This window comes from Mesoplodon bidens (assembly GCF_964165515.1).
Source record: "Mesoplodon bidens genome assembly, chromosome: 6".
Lineage (NCBI taxonomy): Eukaryota > Metazoa > Chordata > Mammalia > Artiodactyla > Ziphiidae > Mesoplodon > Mesoplodon bidens.
This window is the reverse complement of record NC_138162.1, coordinates 108192271-108217956: the sequence shown is the minus strand read 5'-3', so window position 1 is coordinate 108217956 and position 25686 is coordinate 108192271. Positions and strand designations below refer to the sequence as shown.

At 48.8% G+C, this 25686-nt stretch overlaps 1 protein-coding gene across 1 annotated transcript in view; it reads right to left on the bottom strand.

The window, feature by feature from the left end:
* Positions 1-3990: 3990 nt before the first annotated feature.
* The window catches only part of EPHX2 (epoxide hydrolase 2), a 60083-nt gene continuing 38387 nt past the window's right edge, over positions 3991-25686 (bottom strand). The window contains exons 13-19 of the mRNA XM_081238058.1: positions 14519-14590; positions 12734-12767; positions 11284-11386; positions 9404-9473; positions 6624-6704; positions 4599-4657; positions 3991-4455 (exon numbers count right to left, since the gene is read on the bottom strand). Of these exons, the coding sequence (XP_081094184.1) occupies positions 4377-4455; positions 4599-4657; positions 6624-6704; positions 9404-9473; positions 11284-11386; positions 12734-12767; positions 14519-14590 (498 nt within the window). The 3' untranslated portion in view covers positions 3991-4376. The remainder of the gene's footprint in view (positions 4456-4598; positions 4658-6623; positions 6705-9403; positions 9474-11283; positions 11387-12733; positions 12768-14518; positions 14591-25686) is intronic.

Genomic DNA, 25686 nt, shown 5'->3' with positions numbered 1-25686 from the left:
TTCAGCCTTAAAAAGGAAGGAAATTCTGACACAGGCCACGACATGGATGAGCCTTGAGGATTTTAGGGGCTCAGAATGAGCCTCCCCAAAGTGTGTTACTTTTGCACGAGGAGCTAAAGGCAATAGAGCCCCTGTGGGTTCAAGAGAAACTACTGCTCCTTCCTCAACTACCTACAAGAATTTAAATTGGGGATTTTTCCCAGAAAAGAGTTATTACCAGAGATAAATTTTGTCTGAGTGGCACCATGTGTATGGCAGGGCAAATACCTAAGTGCCCAGCATCTGCTCTTCCTTTTATCATCCTGTGAATGACCCTCCTGTCCTTGGAAGCCCCAGGCTCCTATCCCATTCCTTAGCTCAGGGTGGCATATATACCTCATTTTACCTTTCTCTCTCCGACCCTCTCATGTACGTAGGGTTCCCATTATGTGCAAAATTAAATTTGATCTTTCCTGTTAATCTATCTCATGTCAATTTAATTCTTAGACCAGCCAGAAGAACACAGAAGGGTAGAGGAAAGTTTTCTTCCTCCCTGACAGGATCTTATACTAAGTGAAATAAGCCAGTTACAAAAAGACAAATACGGTATGAATCCACTTATATGAAGTAGCTAGAGTAGCCAAATTTATAGAGATGGAAACTAGAATGGGGGATTCCAGGAACTGGGGGATGGAGAAAAGGGAGTTAGTGTTTAATGGGGACAGGGTTGCTTGGGAAGATGAGAAGGTTGAGGAGATGGACGGTGGTGATGGTTACACAGCAGTGTGAATGTACTTAATGCCACTGAGCTGCGCACTGAAAAATGGTAAATTTTATGTTATGCAAGTTTGACCACAATTTTAAAAAAGTGAATTTACAGGAATAGGGGTATCACTGGTATTCTTTCTAAAGCAGGTGCCAGCCTCAACATCCAGGAAATATGTATGGAAATAAGACAAATTGTATTTAGGTAAACTGCCAAAATGACTACCCATACCTTATAAATATGAAAGCTGTAAAAACCTACAGTACCTTTAAATAGTTCAACTGTGTTATTAAAATAATTATCGCGTTTGTTTCATGAAGCAGAAGCTCAGTGACATACCCTCATGGTTCATCCAATGGATCCTACGGAAGATGTGTCGACGTCTAGAATCTGGATGTCTTCTCCTGAATTTAGCGCTATCGGCACACATGCCAACAGTAAGAGATCTACCAAGGCTTGGGACAGTGAAAATACTCAGACAGTTGGTCGTCCATCTCATGAAGCAGGACATCAAAAATCAAGCATTTGAAACGAACTCATTTACCCATTCAAAACACCAGGCATGCACTGGGCTAGGATCAAGGATGAATCACCTAGACAGGCAAGCTCCAATCCCAAGAACCTGACAGTCTGGCAGAAGAAACAATTAACAATTGGGTGCAGCAGCCAACACTGGGGAGAAACTTCCACAACTGCCAAGAAAGTATTTTATTTGTGGCCAGATGGATTCCTTTGAACTGCGAGGCCTGATATTTCCCACCCAATGCTTGTTGCCAAAACCTTTGAGCTTCTGACCTATATATTTTAACCATTGTTTAGTTTTAATTTGTGCTCATGGTAATGTCAGTGCGAACACTGGGCCTTAGAGTCACTTCCAGGCCTAAAACCATGGGTTCATTATACCCCAAGAGAGACAGGAATAGCTTTTTGTCGCATGTTCTAAATAGATGCATATTTAGAAGATATTTCTCCTGGAAACCTTGGACCCTGCTAGTTGACAGCCACCGAGTGTGAGGACAGAAACTGTGAGTGATCTCAGGTCCCTGGAGGGAGCTCTATGATCTCACTGATATGTGGGTGGGGTCTTCCATGCCTCTTTTAAAAAGCTATTTCCCTCTGCAGAGGTAAATACACTTGTTATTTATGCCCTTGGAAGTCTGAAATAAAAATAACATTTTTAAATCAAATCAGTTTGAACATACTTCAAACAACTTGTACTTAACAAGGCATCCGAAAAGTATTTTCGGGAATGACCTAAAGACCTTTTCCAATGGAGTGTTTTTTTTATGACCCTCCATCTTGTATGACTGGTGATATTTGTGCTGCAATGCTATGAACTAGATTCGTCCGGCCCTTATTTGCCGAAAGAGTAGAATTTCTGAACGTTTTGCATGGTTTACAGAGATTACTGGGTAGAATACTGGAAACGGAGACAGGCCGAATAGGTTTGCCTACTTGTGCTTCTTCAGATGAGAGATGTTCTGAGATTCTTGTTTCCTCCAACCGGACAAATAAGCCTGGACACACGCAGTTAGTGAAATAATGTTAGCTGGCTTCTGTAGTCATTCCCCCAGAGCACACATTTGCTTTTTAAATGAGTCCTTTAATTCTCTGATCCAAAGGGGAGGAGGTGGTGGTGGGCTGGCTGGAAGTTTAAAGCCCTCAGAAGCCTCATCCTGGGATAAACCGGAAATTTTATGGCTAATACTTCAGTAGCACTTCCTCTGTGCCAGGCACCGTTCTAGGGCCCTGTATGTATTCACTCATTTAATACTCATGACCACCTATGAGTTTGGTGCTATTAATGTCCTTTTCTAATAGAGGAAACTGAAGCACAGTGACCTCTTTCTCGAGGTCACTCTGTGGTCAGTGGCCGAGCAGGGATTTGATCTGGGTAGTCTCCCCCAGATTTAAAAAAGAAAAGAGCTTTTGGTAGAAGGCGCTCAGCCTTCAGAACCAGACAGCATGCATCTGAATCTAGGCTCTGCCCTGCACTAGCCAAGTGACCTTGGGCAAATTATCTGAACCTCTGTTTTCCCATCTGTTAAATGGGAAGGATAAGAGTTGGTTAGTGTAGGGCTCCAGGCACACAGGGGTATTTAAGAATGATCGCTGTTAACATTTCTAATCTGCCCCTTGCTTTCTGCACACACCTGGACATACATACCCTTTTCTGCCTGGTTAATTTACATTCATCCTAATTCAGAATTCAGCCTGGAGACACCACCTTGTCCACAAGCTTGCCTGCAGAAAGAGCAGCGAGGGAGGTGAACATAGATTGGTGAGCACACCATGCCAACAGAGCAGGAGACAGGGCACGTGGCTACACGTGGCTGGTGGCCACTCTATCTGGTAGCACAGAACCATTTCAATCGTGACAGAAAGTTCCACGTGAATATAAATTGGTGCAGCCACTATGAAAACAGTACGGAGGTTCCCCAAAAAGCTAAAAATAGAGTTGCCATCTGAGCCTGTTATCCCACTTCTGGGCATATATCTGGAGAAAACTATAGTTTGAAAAGATACATGCACCCTATGTTTGTTCCAACACTATTTACAATAGCCAAGACATGGAAGCAACCTAAGTGTCCATCAACAGATGAATGGGTAAAGAAGATGTGGTACATATATACAATGGAATATTAGCCATAAAAAAGAATGAAATACTGCCATTTGCAGCAACATGGATGGACCTAGAGGTTGTCATACTAAGTGAAGTAAGTCAGAAAGACAAAAACCATATGATATCACTTACATGTGGAATCTGAAATATGATACAAATGAACTTATTTACAACACAGAAACAGACTCGCAGACATAGAGAACAGACTTGTGGTTGCCAAGGGGGAGGGGGGTGGGGGAGGGATGGATTCGTAGTTTGGGGTTAGCAGATGCGAACTACTACATATAGAATGGATAAACAACAAAGTCTTACTGTAGAGCACAGGGAACTATATTCAACATCCTGTGATAAACCATCATGGAAAAGAATATGAAAAAGAATGGATACACATAGGTACCTGAATCACTTTGCTCTACAGCAGAAATTAACACATTGTAAATCAACTATACTTCAATAAAATAAATTAATAAAAAAAGAAAGTTCTACCAGACAGCCCTGTTCCAGATCATGCAGAGACTCGTAGAGTCAGAGCAGAGGAAACAGTGTTCACCCAAACGCGATACTTTCTTAGAACAATCACTCTGCTTTCCTCCCAAGAACACAAAGAGCGCTATCCCAGTTGTCTTCATTTTATTGAATAAGGGAGTTCCCATCTCTGCTGAAAAGCTTCTAAATTGCTGATTTTGCATCATGAAAACGCTGACTTGATTATCAAAGAGAAATCACCCCCGGCCATCCCGTTGTCCCGCACGGAACACTAACCATCCTTAGACATAAAGGGATACGTTTATACCCAGAGGATTAATCACACGTGATTTTTCCTGTATCTAAAATGATGTCAAATCTGACTCATTTCATTTAGAGAAAACCGCTCTTTGCTGCGAACCCCTTCAGAACAACGCTGCTGGTTTTGAGAGATGCGGGTAAGGCCCCAGCCGGGTACCAGAGAAGCGCCCCCAGCAGATGAAGCGGTTGCAGTGCCTGCTGGCGGCCGACACAAGTCACACCCTAAAGCTTCGAGACCTCCGGTGGGTCTCTGGCGTCAGTCTCCAGCCACTCAATGAGGATCTGATTCAACTCCGTGGGCCTGGAAAGGGAACAGAAGGCAATTCGCATCTGTCTGGACGCACTCCCTCACTCAGGCGAAGGCAGAGGTGGTAAAGTAAGCGGCTTATGGGAGGCGAACGGGGAGCCCTGACGTCCCCCACCCAGGGACCCCCATCTCCTTACTTCTCCATCTGTGTCCAGTGTCCACAATCCTTAATGTGACCCCTTTTCAGGTGGGGGATCTGGAAGAAAACCCCACCCGGAAAAATGGCAGAAGGCAAGTTCTCTGCTCCCGGTGGGCCGCCCCCCTGAAAACCCCACGTGATTTAGGAAAGGAATGACCACTGATCAAGCTCTTACTATGTGCTAGATGCTCCACATGCACTGCCTTATTTATCTTGTTTTTATATACATTTACTTTATTTATTTATTTTTGGCTGCGTTGGGTCTTCGTTGCTGCTCGCGGGCTTTGTCTAGTTGCAGCGAGCAGGGGCTACTCTTCGTTGCAGTGCGCAGTTTCTCATTGCGGTGGCTTCTCTTGTTACGGAGCATGGGCTCTAGGTGCACGGGCTTCAGTCGTTCTGGCACGTGGGCTCAGTAGTTGTGGCTCGTGGGCTTGGTAGTTGTGGCGCATGGGTTTAGCTGCTCTGCGGCATGTGGGATCTTCCTGGACCAGGGCTCAAACCCGTGTCCCCTGCATTGGCAGGCGGATTCCTAACCACTGTGCCAGCAGGGAAGCCCTGCCTTATTTATCTTTGACCATGATCTTTTGGGTAATATGAAGGCTCAGAGAGGTTAGGTAATTGGCCCAAGGCCACACAGAGAGTGGCTGAGCTAAGATTCAAATTCAGGCTGACCCATACCCATCACAACAGACTGTCTCCCTCCAGAACCATTAGGACTCAGCACGTTCACTGCCTGGAAAATGCCGGGTCGAGCTTGGCTCTTGCCCTGTAGCCATGACTGCGTCCCCGTCCCATGTCGCCTCCCTCCTCCCTGGTGGTCTGCACGCAGGGCTGTTCAGTCTCTCTTTTGGCACCTGAATCCCCAAAGTGGGTCACAGCCCTCTCCTGACTGGCTCCACCACCCACAAAGGGCGTCCTTGGCAACATCCCTTGAAACACACTTTCTCCATCGCACTGGACGATGCTAACAAAGCCACTGCCAAGTGCAGGCGAACACCCTCAGCATCCAGCCAGGATACACGAGCAGTCACAGTGACCCCACTTGCAGCTCTCCCAATCCCTACCAAGCTCCACGCTTTCAGCAGAGTGTGCTTCCAAAACACAGGTTTGATACCCATCTCTTCACTTCAATGGTCCCCTCACCCATAGGTCCACACAGCTCAGCCTGGCCCAGGGGGCTCAGGATAACCTCCCAGCCGCACCCTCTGACCTCTCTCATCCATCCTCACCTCTCAACACCCTGTCTCCTCTCCCATTCTCTGCCGGGCAAGGCTTAGGAGTTCCTCAAGGCCAGAGGCAGTGGTTAGCACCTCTGTGAAGCCCTCGCTCCCAGCTGTGCCCTTGTCCACACAAGCCTCCTGCATATGGGGTGAACAGCTGGACGTGACCTCCTGCGGGGTGGGGTCTATACCCCATTCATATTTACCTCCCTGGTATCTAGCACTGTCCCAACTCACCTAAGTGCACAGGAAAAGCCCGTGAAATGAAAGAATGAGTGAGTGATGAGAGAGTGCATCAGTGAAGGGGAAAGGAAGCAGCGGTCTTTTTTTTTTCTTTTTTCTTTTGGCCACACCGTGTGGCATGTGGGATCTTAGTTCCCTGAAGCGTGGAGTCTTAACCACTGGACCACCAGGGAACTCCAGGAAGGAGCAGTCTCTTTTTTTTTTTGCTGTACGTGGGCCTCTCACTGTTGTGGCCTCTCCCATTGTGGAGCACAGGCTCCGGACGCGCAGGCTCAGCGGCCATGGCTCACAGGCCCAGCCGCTCTGCGGCATGTGGGATCTTCCCGGACGGGGGCACGAACCCGCGTCCCCTGCATCGGCAGGCAGACTCTCAACCACTGCGCCACCAGGGAAGCCCGAGGAGCAGTCTTCATCGCTGCTCCCAAAAGGCGACAGTGATGCTGCTGAGGAAGCCCTCGTCAAGCGAGTGGTTCCCCCAAACACCCCACTCTTCATCCTCTGGGACGCCTGCACCCTCCTCCAAGAAGCCCCGATGGCCCCGAGCAGGACCATTGCCTTACCCGGTCCTCCATATGCTTGGACATCTCAGGAACGAGCACGAAGTCCTTCTCCGCGGTGACCATCAGGGCCGGGATCAGGATCTGGGGAGGGTTAACGGTAAGGAGAAGCAGCCTCCACGCTCAGGCCCTCCCTCACCCGGGCGAGGAGATGTTATTTTCACACCGCGGGGCCTCCTCCACTATTAACTCCCCCGCAGAAGACCCCTCACAGCTCCACTGTGCTCTGGCTCTGTTTCCACCACGTGCTTTGCGTGAAGGAGGCACCAGTATTACTGAAGATCTGAAACGATGGTGTGTGAGATTAGAAAATGTGTATCTTGCTCTCTGCCCCCGCTTCCCGGCATAGAGCCCCTGAAACCCTTGTAAATTCCTAAGTGATAAGAGCACTTCTGTTCCAATGAGGTGACTCTGGCTGGGCTCCTGGGTGGGGGCTGGTCACCAGGAAGACAAAGCCATGATTAGACACTTGGGATTTTCAGCCACCTCCTTCTCCCCCACGTCTGGAAGGCGAAAGGGATGAGGGGCTGGAAGTGGAGTTAATAATTGATCGCATCTACGTGAGGAAGACTCCATAAACTTCCACACAATCCCAGTAGCCAGGAGCTCGGAGAGCTTCTAGGTTGGTGAAATCCACACCAAAAGGATAACACACCTCAGCTCTACAGGGAGAGAGGCTCCTGGGCTTGGGACCCTCCCAGACCTCACCCTGTGGATTCCTTCGTCTGGCGGTTCATCTGTGTCCTTGATCAAACCCTTTAATAAACTAGTGAACGTAAGTAAGTGTTTCCCAGAGTTCTGTGAGCCACTCTAGAAAATTAATAGACCCAAGGAGGAGGTCCTGGGAGCCTCCAATTTATAGCCAACCAGTTGGAAGCACAGATAACCACCTGGACTTGGGGTTGGCGTCTGAAGTGGGGAGCAGTCTTGTGGGACTGAGCCCTTAACCTGTGGGCTCTGACACCGCCTCCAGGTAGATGGTGCCAGAACTGAGTTAAATTGTAGGCCACCCAGCTGGTGTTGCAGAGAACTGCTTGGTGGTGTGTGGAAAACCCTCCCCACATTTGGTGATAAGAAGTGTCAGAAAGAAAGTGATTTGTGTGAAAGTAAAGGCGACACACAGGAGGAAAAAAATGGGTTTTTCTCCTACGGATGGATTCAGCCACGTACTGACCACACAGGCTGTGTGTGTGTGTGTATAAGTAAGAACATGCGTGTGGTCCACCCTGTGAGACTGATATTCCTGACACCAAACAAATGACACTGGGAAGGAGGAAAGATGCCCTTAGATGGAGATCAATATTCCTTGTCTATGAATGGAATGGACGCTTCACAAGGGCAGCCAGAGGGTGACTGGGCCAGCCATGCTGGGGCCAGTGTGACATTACCGGCAGCAAAGGGACTTCACTTTTTGTCTACTGATACATGGGGCACCGCAAGGTCGAGAGGACCTCCTTTTACTCTGTGTTCTCAAGCTACCATGACAATTTCCAAATGGCGTTCACTGTCCCTGGGTAAGGAATGCGCACCGTTTTTTACCTACAACGCAGAACTGTGCGCTTCTCACTGCGCCCCGTTCACCAAGGGTTGAAGACCCAGTGGTGGTTTTGTGGCTGAAACGAATCCTGAGGCCGCTGTGGGGGTGGGATGGATACTCTAGAATGTTCCAGGTGAAAACGTAAAGTGGTGGCGGAGGCAATGGGAGGAGGTGGGAGAGGAGGAAGATCTGGAAGGAAACTGCAGAAGAGGGGATCCCCAAACCTACTGCCATCGGGGTTCACCTCCCCGAAGACCTCATCCTCGTCCCTCATGCTTTGAGAGGGTCTGCCAATCAAACTGCAGTTTTGTCATTTTTGCCCATCACAGATTAGAGTGATGATAGGCTAAAGAGCATTAATTAAACCACTACTACGTACTAGGCACTGTTCTAACTCAGCATTTGATGGGCGTCAACCCACTTTATCCTTACACAGCCCCTGCCTGAGGTAGGCACCACTCTTGTCACTTCCATATTAGCGGCCATGGAGAACAGAGTGGTTAAGTGCCTTGCCCAAGGTCACACAGGGCACAGGTCACACATCCCAGGCCGACTCTCTGCCCAGCCTGCTCTGAACCACTGTTTTTATGCTCTACTGCCCCAAGACCCAACCCCATGAGGTCAGAACCTCGCCTGTGTTATTTGCACCATTCCTGGCATATAGAGGGCCGTTCATTTTTGACTGAAGCAAGAAGATGGCCAGGGCTACCGAGTGAGCTGAGGAACGTGAAAATGCAATTTCCCTTAAGTTTTTAATATTCTGAATGTAAACCAGGGACCCCGTTACTCCCTTTGCAGACCCAGGGGTTGGAAACCTGTCTTCTGCTTGACAAACAAGGAAACTGAGACTCGGACTGACTCGGTCGAGGTGAAGCAGCCAGAGGTTAAAGCCCGTCTCTCTGAGAGCACGTGATGTTCCTCTGTGAGCCAGGAGCTGCATCCTTGTTACTTCTGGAGTTAACTGGACCACCTGGGCCCTGAGCCGGGGCACCGCCGGGAGACCTAGGCGGTCCAGATCGCTGCTGCAGTCACCTGGCAGAGCCCTGTCCCCACCCTGTCCCCACCCTCTGCTGTTCCAGGAGAAGCAGCAGCAAAAGAGGTCCTAAGAGGAAACCCTGCAGCGGAGGCACCTCCAAAAGCAGCCGGCCGGTCTGTCCACGCCTGGCTCTGACCCAGCGGCCTACCAGTTGGGTCCATGGATGCCTGAAGGGTGACTTGTCGGGGAGGAGAACAGTGCCGAACTCACCTTCCTTCCCAAGCCTTTGCAGCCCCACTGCCAGTTCCTTTCCATGTTTCGGTACCAGTTTAGAGGGCCCCTGGGAGGGGTGGACGAGGGAATAAAAAGCGGAAAGCTTTTAGTAGATGCTTGTGCTACAGACCCCACCAGCAACCCACTCAGCATAGAGCCAGTCTTCCCAGAAAGAGCAAAGCCTCCTGCAGGGTGAAGAGAACAGAGCCCAGGATTCACACCCCGGTGCCCTGCGTGCCTGCCAGGCTTTATCGAGCACAGTCTGGTGCAGGCACAGCGCTGGGCTGAGGGCTGATGTTCTCTGAAGTGGACATCCGGGGACACACAGAAGTCAGCCCTACAAGACTCTCCATTTTCTCCCGGGACTGTCTCGGAAGACGGGGTGTGGGGAGCCTGGTTTAGTGCCCTCACCAGCCAGGGCCACTCCCCTGTCCCAGGGAGCCCAGAGAAAAGGGCCACCGGGAGGTGCTTCCTTCTAATGTGACATCGGGAAGTGATGCCGAGGTGTCTCCTCCGGACAGGTAGGGTGGCTCCAGGGCTGTACCTGGAGCACTCTCCCAATCCTCAGGTATGGAATGGGTTGGTGCTGTCCGGCCCTTGAGGCTTCCGGTGAAAGGGAGGGCCCAGAAAGACCTTGGACAAGCCACGTGCCCTTTGGGGACTTCTAATTTTCCCTCCTGTGCAAGGAGGGGTCGGATCGGATTGCCTATACGTTCCCTTCCAGAGAACCTCTGTCCCCCAGTCTGAGACTCTTAAATTGTCACCCACTTCGGGTTGTGGGGGGGAAAGAGAGGAGATGCTTAGGGAAGGGTTGAAATTGTGATACTGGAGACACTGGGGTCTAAAGGCCACCACGGGTGTTCACGGCCAAGGTCGCCACACTGTGAACGTGTGGGCTGGGCTGACGAAGGCGGTCCTGCTGTTGGGCTCCTTCTGCGCCCCCGGGTCTGAGTGAAGGATGGGGGTGTGAGGAGAGAGGAGGAGGATGGAAACGCGGTGACCTGCAGCGCCCCTGAAGGACTCACGAGCTTCAAAGGTTTGCAATATCCAAATACTTGAAGGGACATGCAGAAAAGGGCCTGTTAAGAGGGACTCTCAGTGATTTCAGGGCAGGGCCCTGCGCCGCAGCATAAAAACAGACCTGAGAAAAAGGAACGAAGTCTGGCAGAGACTACAACATGGGCGAACCAGAGTGAAAGGGGCCACACACAAAGGACCACACAGCGTACGACTCCGTTTGCGTGAAACATCTGGAACAGGCAGCTCCAGGGGGACGGAGAGCAGATGGGTGAGTGATCAGAACTGGGGGCCCAGGGGAGGTGGGGGTGACCGCGAAAGGGAACAGAGCTGCTTTTGGGGAGATGAGAACAGTTTAAAATGGATCGTGGCGATCCATAAAACGTATCGTGACGGCGCAGCTCCATGACATGACTAAAAACCATTGAACTGTACACTCTCAGAGGGTGAAGTCTATGGTATGTGAGTTAGAGCTCAGTAAAGCTGAGCCTATAACCACCGCCCCCACCACCGAATATGTATGCAGTCTTTGAGGTTACGTGGGTTTTTGTGTTTTTCTGAAGTAAGAACTCAGAGCTGTCATCTGATCCTCACAGAGGTCACCACTGAAAAAAAGTTAAAAAACATCTGTTCTGAAGGGGCCCCTAAGCATAAGGGAGAACAAGCTGAACTCTCCAAACTAGAGCAGGCTGAGCATCATCAGATAGTGAGCCTCCCGGCACTGGAGGCATTCAAGCAGAGGCTGGCCAGGCTTTCACTGGGACTGAGCTGGCACTGGGCCTCACCCTGCACTGCGAGAGCAGAAGAGCCCCTGTCTGCCCACCTTCTCTCTCCTGTGTTCGGGGTGCTGTTCTCTTTACCTGAAACCAGACTTCTTGAACTGCTGAACATAGAACTGGATGTCCTCCTCGGTGACCATCTTGCTGAGGCTGGGCTCCTCTGGGGTACTCACAAAGAGTCCTCCTACAAAAAGCCACTGGTTTCCTCTCCCACCCTCTGGGTCAGGTGTCCAAGTTCCAACACCTCTGAGACCCTTCACCCCCTCTCCTTCTTTTATTACTGCTCTCTGTCTCCCCAAGAGACTTGGGCTCCCGGAGGGCAATGACTCTGACTCGTGCTTTTGGATACCTGCCCCTGCCTCGCACCACGCGTGCGCTCAAAACTCTGAGGAATGAAGGACTGAACGACTGACAACGTGAATAAGTAAAGAGGTGGAAGGAGGGAAGGGAGAGGTGCTCCTGACCAGTGAGAGGAATGTGGGCTTTAGGCTTGGAGGAGTTTAACCCCGGCCTGGCCACTCTGGACAAATTCTGTAACTCTTCTGAGACCCATTTTCCTCATCTGTAGAATAGAGATAATAGTGAGAGTTTTTACGGATGTCACGAGAAATATAAACAATATTACTAAAGGGGGCTAACCCAGTGTCTGATGCACACAGTAGGTGCTCAAACAAGTGATAGTAATCATCATTTTTTTTTTTTTTTTTTTTTTTTGTGGTATGTGGGCCTCTCACTGTTGTGGCCTCTCCCGTCGCGGAGCACAGGCTCTGGACGCGCAGGCTCAGCGGCCATGGCTCACGGGCCCAGCCACTCTGCGGCATGTGGGATCTTCCCGGACCGGGGCACGAACCCGTGTCCCCTGTATCGGCAGGTGGACTCTCAACCACTGAGCCAACAGGGAAGCCCCGCAATCATCATTATTAATAAAAATACAAGGGAATGATGACAAAGTCACAGGCTTGGGGTCAAACAAGGTTCTGTGGGAACAGTGCCGGATCCAGAAGTCAAGGGGATGAGCGCCAGTCTGCTCTCAGCTCTGGGTCCTCACTTATATCCAAACTGGGAGGGAGAACAGGGGCTGTCTTCACGGGATGGAACTGAGCTTGATGGAGGGGAGGCCAGGGCACTAAGACAGAGGAGACCTGGCTGGGGGTCTGGCCTGATTTCCACTCTGCCTGCACCAGGTGACCCTGCAGAGGTCAGTTCCTCTCCTGGGTCTCTGTCCTAATCAGTAGAGGGTGGATCTGCCCTGGAGAGCTCTGAGAGTCCTCCAAGCTCTTACTGTTTAAGATCTTGAATCCAAAGCTTCATGGGGGAGAGGAAGCCAAGGCTGTGTGGTCAGCCCAGGGGTAGGGTGAGTGCGATTCACCAGCGGGGAATCTATGTTAAGCAAGTCAGGGCTTAACTAGTTCAGGGTTGGCAGGTGGCTGCTTCTGCCCACAGCTGGCAGATGGAGAAACACTCATTTAATGTTTGGCTGGTTCCCATCATGGTCCTCCTGTCTCCATTCCCTCCCGAGAATGTCTCTTACCCATTTCACAGACTCTGTTCGTGGTGAGAAAAGTCTGGAGGGAGAAAAGTTAGAAGGGAAGTCATGGGTCAAGCAAAGGAAATATGTAGGAACGGGGCATCTAAAACCCCTACAAATGCCAGCAGACTATACACACATGCTAAATGCCCAAGAGAGCTAGGCGAGTCCTGAGTGGTCAGAGCAGAGGCAGCTCACAACCAAGCTCCAAGGGCAAGACTGCTCCTGGGTGCTTGCGGGTCTTGGGAACGTAAGGACTTGGGTGTATCAACCAGTGGGAACAAGAGATGAGACCTTAGGTCAGATGCGAAGGTAAAAATGAGATCCTCCCCACCCCTCCACAGTGAATCCAGTCAATCTGGGGTCCTCAGTTAAAGGGTGGACTAGAAAGAACCCACCCACCATGACAGAGAGATGTCAAAGGAGGTGGTCCATTCAGTTTAGTACTAAGAGGAAACCAAAAAAAGCTCCCCTAGGAATTCATAGCCACAAGCCTGCCTTCACACGTGTTTCTGTTTGAATCCACACTACGAGATCTGGAAACCCCCACTAAGCGAAGTAAACAACAACAGCAAAAGTGAGCTTGGGCTGGTAATGCCACCAGAAGGCCCGGCAGGAGAAGCACATGCTAAACCACCCAGGAGGGCCATTTCCTCCATCTCAGCTGAAGCAGGTTGGAGCAGGGTAAGCGCTGCTGAAGATGAGCTCACAAACCCATATCACAGAGCTCTCTCCCTCCCCTGCCCCACCCCCTGCACACATACACTAAAGCCCCATTGCGGGAGACAGCAAACAGAGCAAACAGTAAAACAAGACTCTCCAGGAATACCACAGAATAGAACTTGCACAGAGAGAGAATGAAAAATGAGTATGCTTAAAATGATTAAAGACAAAAGAAGGAACTGAACAACAAGAATAGAACAAGACTCTACTGAAAGAGATCAGAATGCTTTGAAAAAGAACCAAATGCAACTTTCAAAATTAAAGATGGGCTGAACTGCAGATCAGACATGACTAAAAGACAAATAATACATCAGAAGGTAGACCTGAGACCAATTTCTTACAAGCAATGACAGAAGCTTCTAGAAGAAACGAATTGTCAACCTAGAATGCTATACTCAGATAAACTGTTCTTTGGGATTGAAAGCAAAATAAAGATATTTTCAGGCCAAAAAACTATGAGTTTACTGCTAACAGACTCTTACTGAGAAAACTACAAAAGAAGATACTTCAGGAAGAAAGAAATTTGAACTTAGTATAAAAGAGTGAGGGGTCAGAAGTGGTCAGCAAAGAAACTGGCAAAAATCAGGCCAGCTAAGTAGGCACTGACCAGATACAGCAACAGCAACAGTGACTCCTAACACGTAAGACAGGCAGGTGGGGCTACCGCGTTCAAGGATTCTAGGCTCCTGTGGTTGTTCAAGAAAAGGGTTAGAAGCATCAATTAATTCTGCACTTTGATAAGCAATTATCCATATGAAAATGGTAATGGTAATAAGAGCAGAATTTCTAAACTGTCACCATTATAACCCTGCTTTGATCTGGGTTTCAAAGCCCTACTGGTGTGTGACAGTGAGGACAGGACCTTTCCCCATTAATGAAGGGACCAGTGGAGTGAGGACCCTAACTGCCCTAACTACAGAAGTCAAAGAAAAGAAGGCAAGTTGCTTATTCCCAGACCCTGACATCCCCTATTCCCCCATCCTCCCAGGGAAGCCATCTGGGGATCTGCGCCCCTGCAGCTCCCGCTTCCTGCTTACCCCCCACCCTGGCTCCCACACCCCTCACCTCATCACTTGCTCTGAAGAAGCTTCTGAAAGTCCGATTCAGGTTCTGTTCCAGTTCCACCTCCGCCACTCCCTAGAACAACCAAGAAAGCAAAATGAAGGACTCAGCAGAGATCTTGGAAACTGATCTGACCCAAAGCCAGAAGCTCCCAACCTCTGTCCCATCCAGCCCAAGTTTCATTAGAAGTGCATGAATTTGAATTTTCATATTGAAACGTGTTTTTTTTAGAGGTTTGAATAAAATGTGAGATGCTCACAGTGGTCCCCTCCACCCCGCCCCACACCAGGGAGGTGGGTTTATGGCTGCTGCTTTCTTTTCTGTTTATCTAAATCCCTACAGTGGGAATGTATTACTTATAATAATCACTTTATTATTATAGGCTGGGGAGCCTATAATAGTAAGAGTATGGCAGTGTGTGGTGGTCCATTCTGGCTGCTATAACACAATACCATAGCTCGCGTGGCTTATAAACTCAGACATTTATTTCTCACAGTTCTGTAGGCTGGGCAGTCCAAGATCAAGGCATCAGCAGATTCAGTATCTGGCGACAGTTTGTTTCTTGGTTCATAGATAGTCATCTTCTCACTGTGTCCTCACGTGGAGGAAAGCACAAGAGAGCTCTCTGGAGTTTCTTCTAAAAAGGGCACTAATCCCATTCATGAGGGCTCCACCCTCAAGACCTAATCATCTCCTCGAGGGCCCACCTCCTAATACCATCACGTCAGGGTTAGGATTTCAACACATGAATTTGGGGGGCTCACAAACACTCAGTCTAGAGCACAGTGCTGGCCTACTTTCTTCTCCTCCTTTCCAACTGCTCACCTGAACCAGCTAAACTGAGTTGCAGGATGTTTTCTGAAGGGGCGCCCTACTTTCTCAGCTCCGTGGTGTAACATATTGTGACTTCCACCAAGAGCACCTACTTCCCTCAGCTTGGCCTTCAAGAAGCCTTCAACACCTGTGCCAAACACTGCCTTCTCCATGAAGCCCTCCCCTCCCCCATCACAGTAAAACAGCGCTGCTCTTCCTGGATCTCACAGAGCCTTTCAAGTCCTCTCCATGGTCCACCCTGAGAGCAGGCAAGCTCCTACCCATCTTCTTCCCCAGGGCATCTGTGATTGGTCCCGGATGGAGCAGAGGCTGAATGTATGTTTGCTCCTTTCCTCCGACTAATGTTCCCGCAGAGAAGGGTCCTGGAAGCCAGGTCAGCAAAGTGTTCTGGTGGCCAGCGCCCCTCAGACCCTGCACACTTTAAGAGGTCCTGCTACCCTGCACTCATCCGTTCTGCATATGGCACGTCATGAGAGCTCTGGATCTACAAGAGAGCAGCACTGCAGGCAAGGAAACATTTATCATCAAGCAGTGCTGGATCTGCAGTTCGAGATTTTCTGAAGAAAGCAATGCCGGCATGTTAACTACAATCCCCTCACATGTGTAAGATTCCATCATGACGGAGAATCAATCGTGGCCTTCAGTTACGTGATGAATGTCGAGGCGAGAAATATCCATGGAAGGCAGTACGTTTTACGCGCTCAATAAACGCCCTGAATGTTGCCACGGGTCACCATTCTTATGCATTGAGAGCAGTCCCCAGCTGCTGTTCATGAGCTTGTGATGTGTCTCAGTGTGTGGAGGCATCTCCGCGAGTCCAGAGGTCTGCACGGGTTGCAGAGCTCAAATAGTACTTAAAAGAGCAAATGAATGTCAAAAGGGTCAATAAAAAATCAAAAAGAGGGCCCAAAGGTAAATAAGTCTCTCCACCCACGTGAAAGCATGTCAGATCAACAGGGATGAAGAGGACAAAGGTGAGGGCCAGAAAGGGGAGAAGATAAGAGCATTTGTACTCTGGTTGTGTGCCCTGCTGATACCATCGGACGCTCTGTAATTCATAAAAGGTGATACCCTATTTTTAAGTCCCACAGACCAGTGACAAGCCTCCCACTGGTCCAGCTGGATAGGGCTCCTCCCTTTGTGCTCCTGATCATAGGAATTAAAGGATGAACTTTGGAATCCAACAAACAAGGCTCCAAGCCCCACTACTACTACTTATTAACTGGGAAACTTAATCTTCTAGAGCCTCAGTTTCCTCATCTATAAAATGGGAGTTTTGTAAGGATGATAGGAGATAATGCCTTTTTCTGACCATGCCTGGTAGATACATGGGAGGGAGGCCAATAAATGGTGATTATTGTTATTATTATTATCTCCATTGTTAAAGTTATCTAGTTGCATGAGAATTGTCTATTTTTGGATCTGGCCCCCTCACAAGCCTGTGAATTCCTTAGGGACACACACTGTATCTTACTCATATTTTTATTCCCACGGTAATAGCAGGTACCCAACACAGGCTAGAAGGTTGGGAAGAAGAGAGGGGAAAAAAGGAAAGAATGTGAGATAAGGACTTTGGTGGGGGTGACTTCAAAATGATCACGTGGATTGTGGCTTTTATTTTCTTGCCCTCCATTGCAAGCTCACATTCATCAAAGAGGGTGTGAAATAACATCCATATTTTATGGCAGGACAAGAAAAATTTAAACATAAAAGAAATTTTCTCTGCCCTTTGGCCTCCTTTCTCCCCTCTACTGTCCACAGTGTATCTACATTATGCATCAACCAAACCTCCCCCATCAGTAGAAATACCTGCTCAACCATAAAGAGCAACATTCTCCCAGCATCAACAAGACGACTCCTTAAAAGATAACATTCCTTCCTGATGTCGTAAGGGGCCACGATGAGCCATGACCCACTACTTGCTAGATTGTGTAAACTGTCAATAATACATCATTTAATACACAGCCCTCTGTCTCAAAACATGTAACTGCGTTTTGACCTCGAACAGGCAGAACAGCTCTCAGAACTTTCTGAGAGGCTGTCCCCGGGTTATAGTCCTCAATTCGGCTTGAACAAAATTTTCCATTTCTGTCTTAGATCGATGGATTAATTTTTTCGTCGCAAAGGTAATTCACCTCCAGCTTGAGGTGGAGGGGGGCAGTAAACCTACAGAACTCTGCTCAATGTTATGTGGCAGCCTGGATGGGAGCAGAGTTTGGGGGAGAATGGATACATGTATATGTATGGCTGAGTCGCTTTGCTGTGCACCTGAAACTATCACAAGATTGTTAATCGGCTATACGCCAATATAAAATAAAAAGTTTAAAAAAAATGAACGAGTCTGCTCTACTATTACCCCAAAACTGGGCAGGCAACTGAAGACAGCTCTAGGTTCTAAGGAAAAACTCCTAGAACAAAGCCTTTGGAATTCCATGAATCCTGGAGCTTTGTCTCAGAAGACTCTGGGGCTGTTTAAGGAGAAAGACTTCCTAGGAGTCAACATAGAGCTCATGAAGGACTTGAAGTATAAAAAACCAACCTTGGGGCTTCCCTGGTGGCACAGTGGTTAAGAATCCGCCTGCCAATGCAGGGGAAACGGGTTCGAGTCCTGGTCTGGGAAGATCCCACATGCCGCGGAGCAACTAAGCCCGTGCGCCACAGCTACTGACCCTGTGCTCTAGAGCCCACGAGGCACAACTACTGAGCCCGTGCGCCACAACTACTGAAGCCCGTGCGCCTAGAACCCGTGCTCCGCAACAAGAGAAGCCACCACAATGAGAAGCCTGTGCACTGCAACGAAGACCGAATGCAGCCAAAAATAAATAAGTAAATAAAAAAGAAACCGACCTTGGAGAATTCGCCAGAATCTCTTGGCCTCGTTTACTAAAACCAGCCACCTCTTCTCTACTCCTCTATTTTAAACTTGAAATCACAGAACCTTATAGCTAGGAGGAAACTTCTAATTCTCTTCTCCTTTGTTTCCAAGGCTTCCAGATCCATCTCTATAGCTTTGTCCTGACTCCAACTCCAACATTTCCAAGTGTCTGATAAACATGTCCATGTGGATATCTTATCGCAATCCTCAACGCGATCATTAAAATTAACTTTAAAAAATAATAAAGGAAATGCAGTGTCTGACGAAACATGTTTTTTCATTCAGACTCCAAAGTCACACCCCACCACAGTGGGTTGAACAGTGGACCCCCAAGAAGATACATCCAAGACTGAATGCCCAGTACCTGTGAATGTGACCTTATTTGAAAATAGGGTCCTTGTGATGTAATTGAGTTCGGCTCTCCAGATGAGGAATGAACCCACAAATCAAGGAGGGTCAAGGGTTTCCGGCAACCACCAAAGCTAGGAGAGATGCATGGAGTGGGGTGGGCGCCTCCCTCTGAGCCCCTGGAAGGAACCAAACTGGCTAACACCCTGATTTCAGATTTTTAAAAATGTCTGTTGTTTTAAGAGTTTGCATCTGTTACAGCAGCCCTAGGAAAATAACCCACCACCTCAAGAAGTCTCTTGATTTGAGCGGTGGGTGAGGAGGGAACGGGATAAGGCTGTACATAACCTCCAGGTTCAGTGCGGTCAGGCACCCACCTAGCAGCCGGGTGACAGGTGTGCTGACACAGGTGGGGGATCCGGAGGTTCCCAGGATCCAAAAAAGCCGAACTTCTCCTCACCCTCCACCTCAGTTTACTCTCCATGTCCATCTTCAGCTCACTGTCAGAGGAGCCCCAGAAAGGACTTGGAATAAGACCAGGTTCTGCCCACAATTTTCACCCAGAGCGCTGGCAGGGGTGGCGTTCTCAGTTAGTCACCTCATCTGCCGGGGAGGTTCCCGCAGCTGGCACTTCTGTTCTTTCCAAGATGTAGAATAGGTGTGCTGCAGAAGGGGCACTTCATTGGGTCTGTTGTTTCATTGCTAAGACAGTGGAGACAGCCACTAAAATAACAGCTCAGCGTGAGCTCGGGCAGCATCCGGTCCTTGATGGTTCACACCATGAGATGCTTCTCGGAGGGAAGACGGAGCGTCCCTTTAATCAGTGGGCTGGGGACAGCTACTCCACTTCCTAATCTGTCTGCCTTGATAACACTTACTTGAATTCCTCTGATACTCTGGGGCAGAGTTCTCTCAAAATAGGCCAGAAGGGCTCCCCTGGTGGCGCCGTGGTTGAGAGTCCGCCTGCCGATGCAGGGGACACGGGTTCGTGCCCCGGTCCGGGAAGATCCCACATGCCGCGGAGCGGCTGGGCCCGTGAGCCATGGCCACTGAGCCTGCGCGTCCGGAGCCTGTGCTCCGCAATGGGAGAGGCCACAGCAGTGAGAGGCCCACGTACCGCAAAAAAAAAAAGAGGTAAATCTACATGTACTGACGGAAAAATCTGTCCAAGATCTAGTAAATGAAAAAGCATATGATTCCACTTGTATTTAAAAAAAAAAAAATATATATATATATACACACACACACACACACACTCACACACTCATGTACAGACACACTTAAAAGCATATTTTTAAAACATCTGGGAAATACTCATCAGACTATTCCTAGTAGCTAGTTCTACAGGAGTGAAGGGGGAATTTGACCTTTTATTTTACACAACTCAGTGTGGTTTTTTTAAGTAGCAAGCATGAATTGCCTAAAAAATAGATGATGTTAAGAAACCACCAGCTGTCTCTGTAGCTGGAGGAGTTACTGTGTTCTAGGGATTAAGGAAGACGCAACACTGTGAGGGAAAAGAAAATGATTTGTGGATGTCGAGGTAGCTTCCACCTCTCTTAACTGCTATCTATAATTTCCTTTCCCCACGTTTTCTCTCTATCCCCTCGTTTCTCAGCTGGTTAAATACTTAAAAGTGAGTTTTGGTGCTTGAAATCTGCCTATGGTTATGGTTACACACACACACACACACACCCATGTGCACCATACAATCTTTCCCAAAGAAATAAAAATACAAATACACTGCTACAGAAACATAAAGAAGAACCAGTGTCAGGGTTGGGAGAGGGCAGGGTTAATAGGATACACTAGACATGTGCCGATTTCGGGGGCAAAGGGGCTCTGAGATGTCCCCAGGCTAAGCAAGGACGTTAAGAATCCTAAGATTTTGGGCTTCCCTGGTGGTGCAGTGGTTGAGAGTCCGCCTGCCGATGCAGGGGACACGGGTTCGTGCACCGGTCCAGGAGGATCCCACATGCCGCAGAGCAGCTGGGCGCATGAGCCATGGCTGCTGAGCCTGCGCGTCCGGAGCCTGTGCTCCGCAACAGGAGAGGCCACAACAGTGAGAGGCCTGCGTACGGCAAAAAAAAAAAAAAAGAATCCTAAGATTTAAAAAATGGAGCAGGTGGTGCTGAAATTATCCAGCTGATTCTATTTGTCTTTGCTGCCCAGAGCTGCCTCCTCTTCCCTTTCTTACTACACAAATGCAAAGGCCATGATCCCTTCTCTGAGAAGAAAAACACAGCTTTTGATCTGAGTTTCCACCAGACTCGGCAAATTCACAGGACAGGACAGTAAACGTTGGCCAAGAGTTCAAAGAGCTCAAGGAGCCGGATCTTAACCTGGAGTTTGTCTAAGCTGCACCTTGAGGTGCTCAGCAAACTTGAGCAAGAGGTGGAAGGGCTGGGGGCGGGCGTCTGGACCCCTGAGTGCTGTTCCTGGGCACGGCCTCCAGGCTGGAGAGTGGTGGGAGGAGGGACGGGAAGGAGGGGCTCCCAGGGCCCACCCCTGAATCAAAGAGTTGCTCTATGTTATGTTTTATTCATTGGCTTGAATTTAGCTAATGTTTAAAGCTATCAACCATGTGAAAACCATCCAACTAGACCATCCTTTTTCTGATGAGGAAACTGAGGGCCATAGATAGGAAGGGACTTGGCCAGTCTGTTTCCTCACCAAGAGGGAGCAGACAGGCCGGCGGGACCGCCACCCCCTCCCACCATGGTTTCTCCTTAAGACCCAGCTTGGTGCCCATCCGGACCAGTCCCAGTTGCTGGATTCACCCAACCGCTTCCTGGGAGCCTTTGAGTGGCCAGATCACTAATTTGAATATCGAACATTTCCCTGCCAAGAGGCTTTGTTCTAAGAACAAAACCATCCGCCAACAGCTACCACAGACCAATAGAGGTACCGATTTTTCCACAAAGACTGTAACAACCTTTGAAATGGAAATCCTTGCTCTACTAGGGCTGCAGTTAAGTAAGCGTCTTTCCCCTGAGGTCCCTCCTTCCACCAAGACCTTGAGCTTATCCTGGTTTTCTCCTCCCCTCTCTGCTTCGATGCACAGAGCACACAAAGAAAGTCCAAACTCCCTCCAAAGTGTGGCTTAAGAGGAGGCGCGTGGGCTCTGAAGTCAAACAAGGCGAGGTCAACATCCTGACCCAGTCACGTACCTGATCTCAGGCGAGTGAGTGAGGCTCCCAGGGCCTCGGCTTGCTCAGCTGAAAAGGTGGGAAAGAGCGCCACATACTGTTGCAAACAGAACCACCTGGCCCAACAGGCACCCAAAAAGCAGTAGTTGCAACCCAAGTGTCCATCAAGGGGAGAATGGATGAACTAAAAACTCACACAATGGGATATTATTCAGCCTTAAAAAAAAAAAAAAAAAAAGGAAATTGATACATGCTCCAACATGGCTGAATCTGAGGATGTCCTGCTAACTGAAATAAGCCAGACACAAAAGAACAAATACTATATGATTCCACTTATAGGAGGTACCTGCAGTAGTCAGATTCATAGAGACAGAAAGTAGGGGGGTGGTTGCCAGGGGCTGAGGGAGGGGAGGATGGGGCGTTAGCGTTTAATGAATAGAGTTTCAGCTCTGCAGGATGAAAAGAGTTCTAGAGATGGATGGGGTGATGGCTGTACAGCAATGTGAATGTACTTAATGCCACTGAACTGTACACTTAAAAATGGTTAAGATGGTACGTTTTGTGTATTTTACCATAATTTAAAAAATAATAAAGAAAAATAATTTTTAATGAGCTGAAGTCTGTTGATAAATACCCTAAATGTAGTTTGATCAAAGATAATACATAGTGAAACTACTACTTCCCTTTTTCTATCTCCTATAACTAATACAGCCTGAAAGAAATACAAAGCAGTAATTCTCAAAGTATATAGTCTGGAGACCTTTGGGGAGCCCTGAGGCCCTTTCAGGGAATCCATGAGAAAAAACTTTTGTAACAATACTAACATGTTATATATCCTCTTTATTCTCATAAGCGTACAGTGGAGTTTTCCAGAGGCTCCAATAACAGGTTACATCCCAACAGACTGAACACAGAAGCAGGTAGGAGAATCCATCTGTCTCTATTAAGCCAGACATAAAAGAGGTTCGAAAAATGTAGAACAATGCTATAATTCTCACTAAATTTTTAAGGAAAATAAAGATTTTTTTCAAAGTAAAAAGACGTTATTTATAACAACATGGGCACATTATCCTTTTTTTTTTTTTTTTTAAATTTTTAAATTAGTTTCTGCTTTATAACAAAGTGAATCAGTCATACATATACATCTGTTCCCACATCCCTTACATTATCCTTTTTTAACAAATTGACAGCTTTAACTGTCAATATCCAGTCTGGTAAATACCAGTAGATATAACCCACATGAACTAAAGCTCTTTGAGGCCCCTACTAATCTGTAAGAGTGCAGAGGGGGCCTGGGATCAGAAAATCGGAGAATCACTGTAAAAAGGGAACCGTAGCGAGATAGTCAATGCCCTGCGCGATCCCCTCCAGCCACTCTTGACTGGAGCCAGCTGCCCAGAGGTCTCTCATTCACTGAGAAGAAGGATGGCTGCCCGCCCATCACTACCTGGGACGTGGCTGGATTACCCCCTCCTTGGGGCTATGGTCGCTGTTCTCAAGGTGTGGCTCCAGGACCTCACCAAAGAAATGTGAATCCTTTGGCCCCATCAAAAACCTATCGAGTCTGAACTCTGGAGGGGGAGTCCAGGGATCTGTGTCATAACTAGCCTTCCAGGTGGTTCTGAAGCACACTGACATTTGAGGATCATCGGACTAGACAGTCACAGAAATTGATTGAGAATCACAGAAGACAGCTGTCAGAGCTGGGAGGTTATGCGCACGGGGGTCAGCTGGGGGACCTGGTTAAAAACGCATATTCTCATTGGGCAGATCACAAAGGGGGCCCGGTGAGTTTGCATTTCTAGCAAACTCCCAGGTGACACTGATGCTGCTGCCCGCCCCCTCCCCGACTCCGCACCTCACCTGAAAGCCCAGGGCCATCCAGTTCAGCACCTCTTAGCCTTTATCGAACTGCTAAGGCTCTGATGAAAGTTAGGGACTCTTCCTGGAAAAATGCGTGCGCCTATTAAACTCTGGGGGCAGTTTCCAGATGTTCCAGACCTTCTGAAGTTCACTGAAAGGGTCACTGACTCTTTTCTTACCCTCTCTTTCTCATCTCATGACATTTATCCCTGAGTTAAGGGGTTTCATAAGCATCTTCTGTCACTCGTCCCCTCAGGCTGGCAGCCCCTTCTCTCTCAGATCCCCCCACTCAAATCCTACTCACCTCTCTGGGTCCAGTTCAAATGCTCCTTCCTTTGCTGAAAGGTAGCTGTGTTTTCTTGTGGGCTCCCAGAGTAAGCTGGACCTCCATTACAGTCCCTTCTGCTGACTTATTCCCTGGGTGTCTGTTACGTGCCTGTCTCCCCGAGAGTTGTCTAAGCCCTCAAAAGTTGTCACTCATCTCTAGATGTCCCCCGAAACTGGCACACAATAGACGGTGCAGAGCTACTTGCTGGATGAACCAGTTCTTTACAATTGACACTGGACAAAACATTTCTGACATTTCAACAGATTTGTCAGGCTCCAGCCCTCCCCCCAATTACGGGCCACCTCTGTTTTGCAGCAGTTAGGAGTCTTCTTACGAATGTCCAATTCAAAAGGATAAGAAAGAAAATGGAAAAAAGAGGTGGAAGAGAAAGAAGCGGGCACACAACCCCACGCCCTCCCCCTCCCTCTGGATGCTCCATGTGTGGCCCCACAGCAGTGGGAGCCAGAGTGTCAAGAGCCTGTTGTAACCTATCCACAGGGCCTGGGGGCTGGGCCAGGCGAGAAGGCAGACAGGTGAGGGGCGCTTGAGGTGATGGCAGAGCCGGGCGGGGTCGCGTCCTCTGGGCACACAGAGGGCAGTGGGAGGGGGGTGGGTTTTGGGGGCTGGGGACCAAGCAGAGCCAGAGATTGAGAAAGGGTCAGCTAAGAGGTGACAGGGACCCAAACACCAGCTTCACAGTTTTACTTGGGGCTGTTTCCTTCCCAATTCCTAAAGGCTGAGGCAGCTGCCACTCAAGAACCTAGAACCAGCACTTATTTCTCTCCCACCACCAGATGCTGCTCACCAGCCTGAGATGCACTTGAGTGACGCAAACACCTGGGAGAGGGTGACAGGCAGTGCAACACACCTTGGTCTGGGAGGCTGACTTCTAGTCCAGCTGAAAGAATTAGATGGGGGCCCCCTACAATAAACGTTAAACCTACAACAACCTGCTACTAATTCCGACATCGACTACAAACTTGGGGCTGCTTTCCGGGCCTTGCACGAGGACACGTCCTCCTTCCTGTCCCATGAGCCCGGGTCTCACTCCAAATAAGTCAGTTTCTCACAGCCCCCACCCTTCACCCTCGTGGTCCCCGTCTGTTACGAGCTGAATTGTGTCTCCCCCAAATTCCTATGCAGTCCTCACTCCCACTACCTCAGAACGTGACTGTATTTGGAGATAAGGTCTTTTTTTTTTTTTTTTTTTTTTGCGGTACGAGGGCCTCTCACTGCTGTGGCCTCTCCCGTTGCGGAGCACAGGCTCCGGACGTGCAGGCTCAGTGGCCATGGCTCACGGGCCCAGCCGCTCCGCAGCATGTGGGATCTTCTCGGACCGGGGCACGAACCCGTGTCCCCTGCATCGGCAGGCGGACTCTCAACCACTGCGCCACCAGGGAAGCCCCTGGCGATAAGGTCTTTAAAGAGGTAATTAAAGTAAAATGAGGTAATCAGGGTGGGCCTGATCCAATGTGACTGGTGTCCTTCTTATAAGAAGAGGAAATCTGGACAGGGACACACACATACAGAGGAAATGCCATGGTGAAGACACAGCAAGAAGAGGGCCATGTACAAACCAAGGAGAACAGCTTTAGAAGAAACCAACTGTGTAGACACCTTGATCTCGGACTTCTGGCCCCTAGAACAGTGAGATACTAAATTTTGTTGTTTAAGCCCCCCAGGCTGTGGCACTTTGTTATGGCAGCCCTAGCTGACTAATATAACGTCTAAATCATCTTTCTCTCTCAAGATCAAGGTTACTTCAAACTAATTC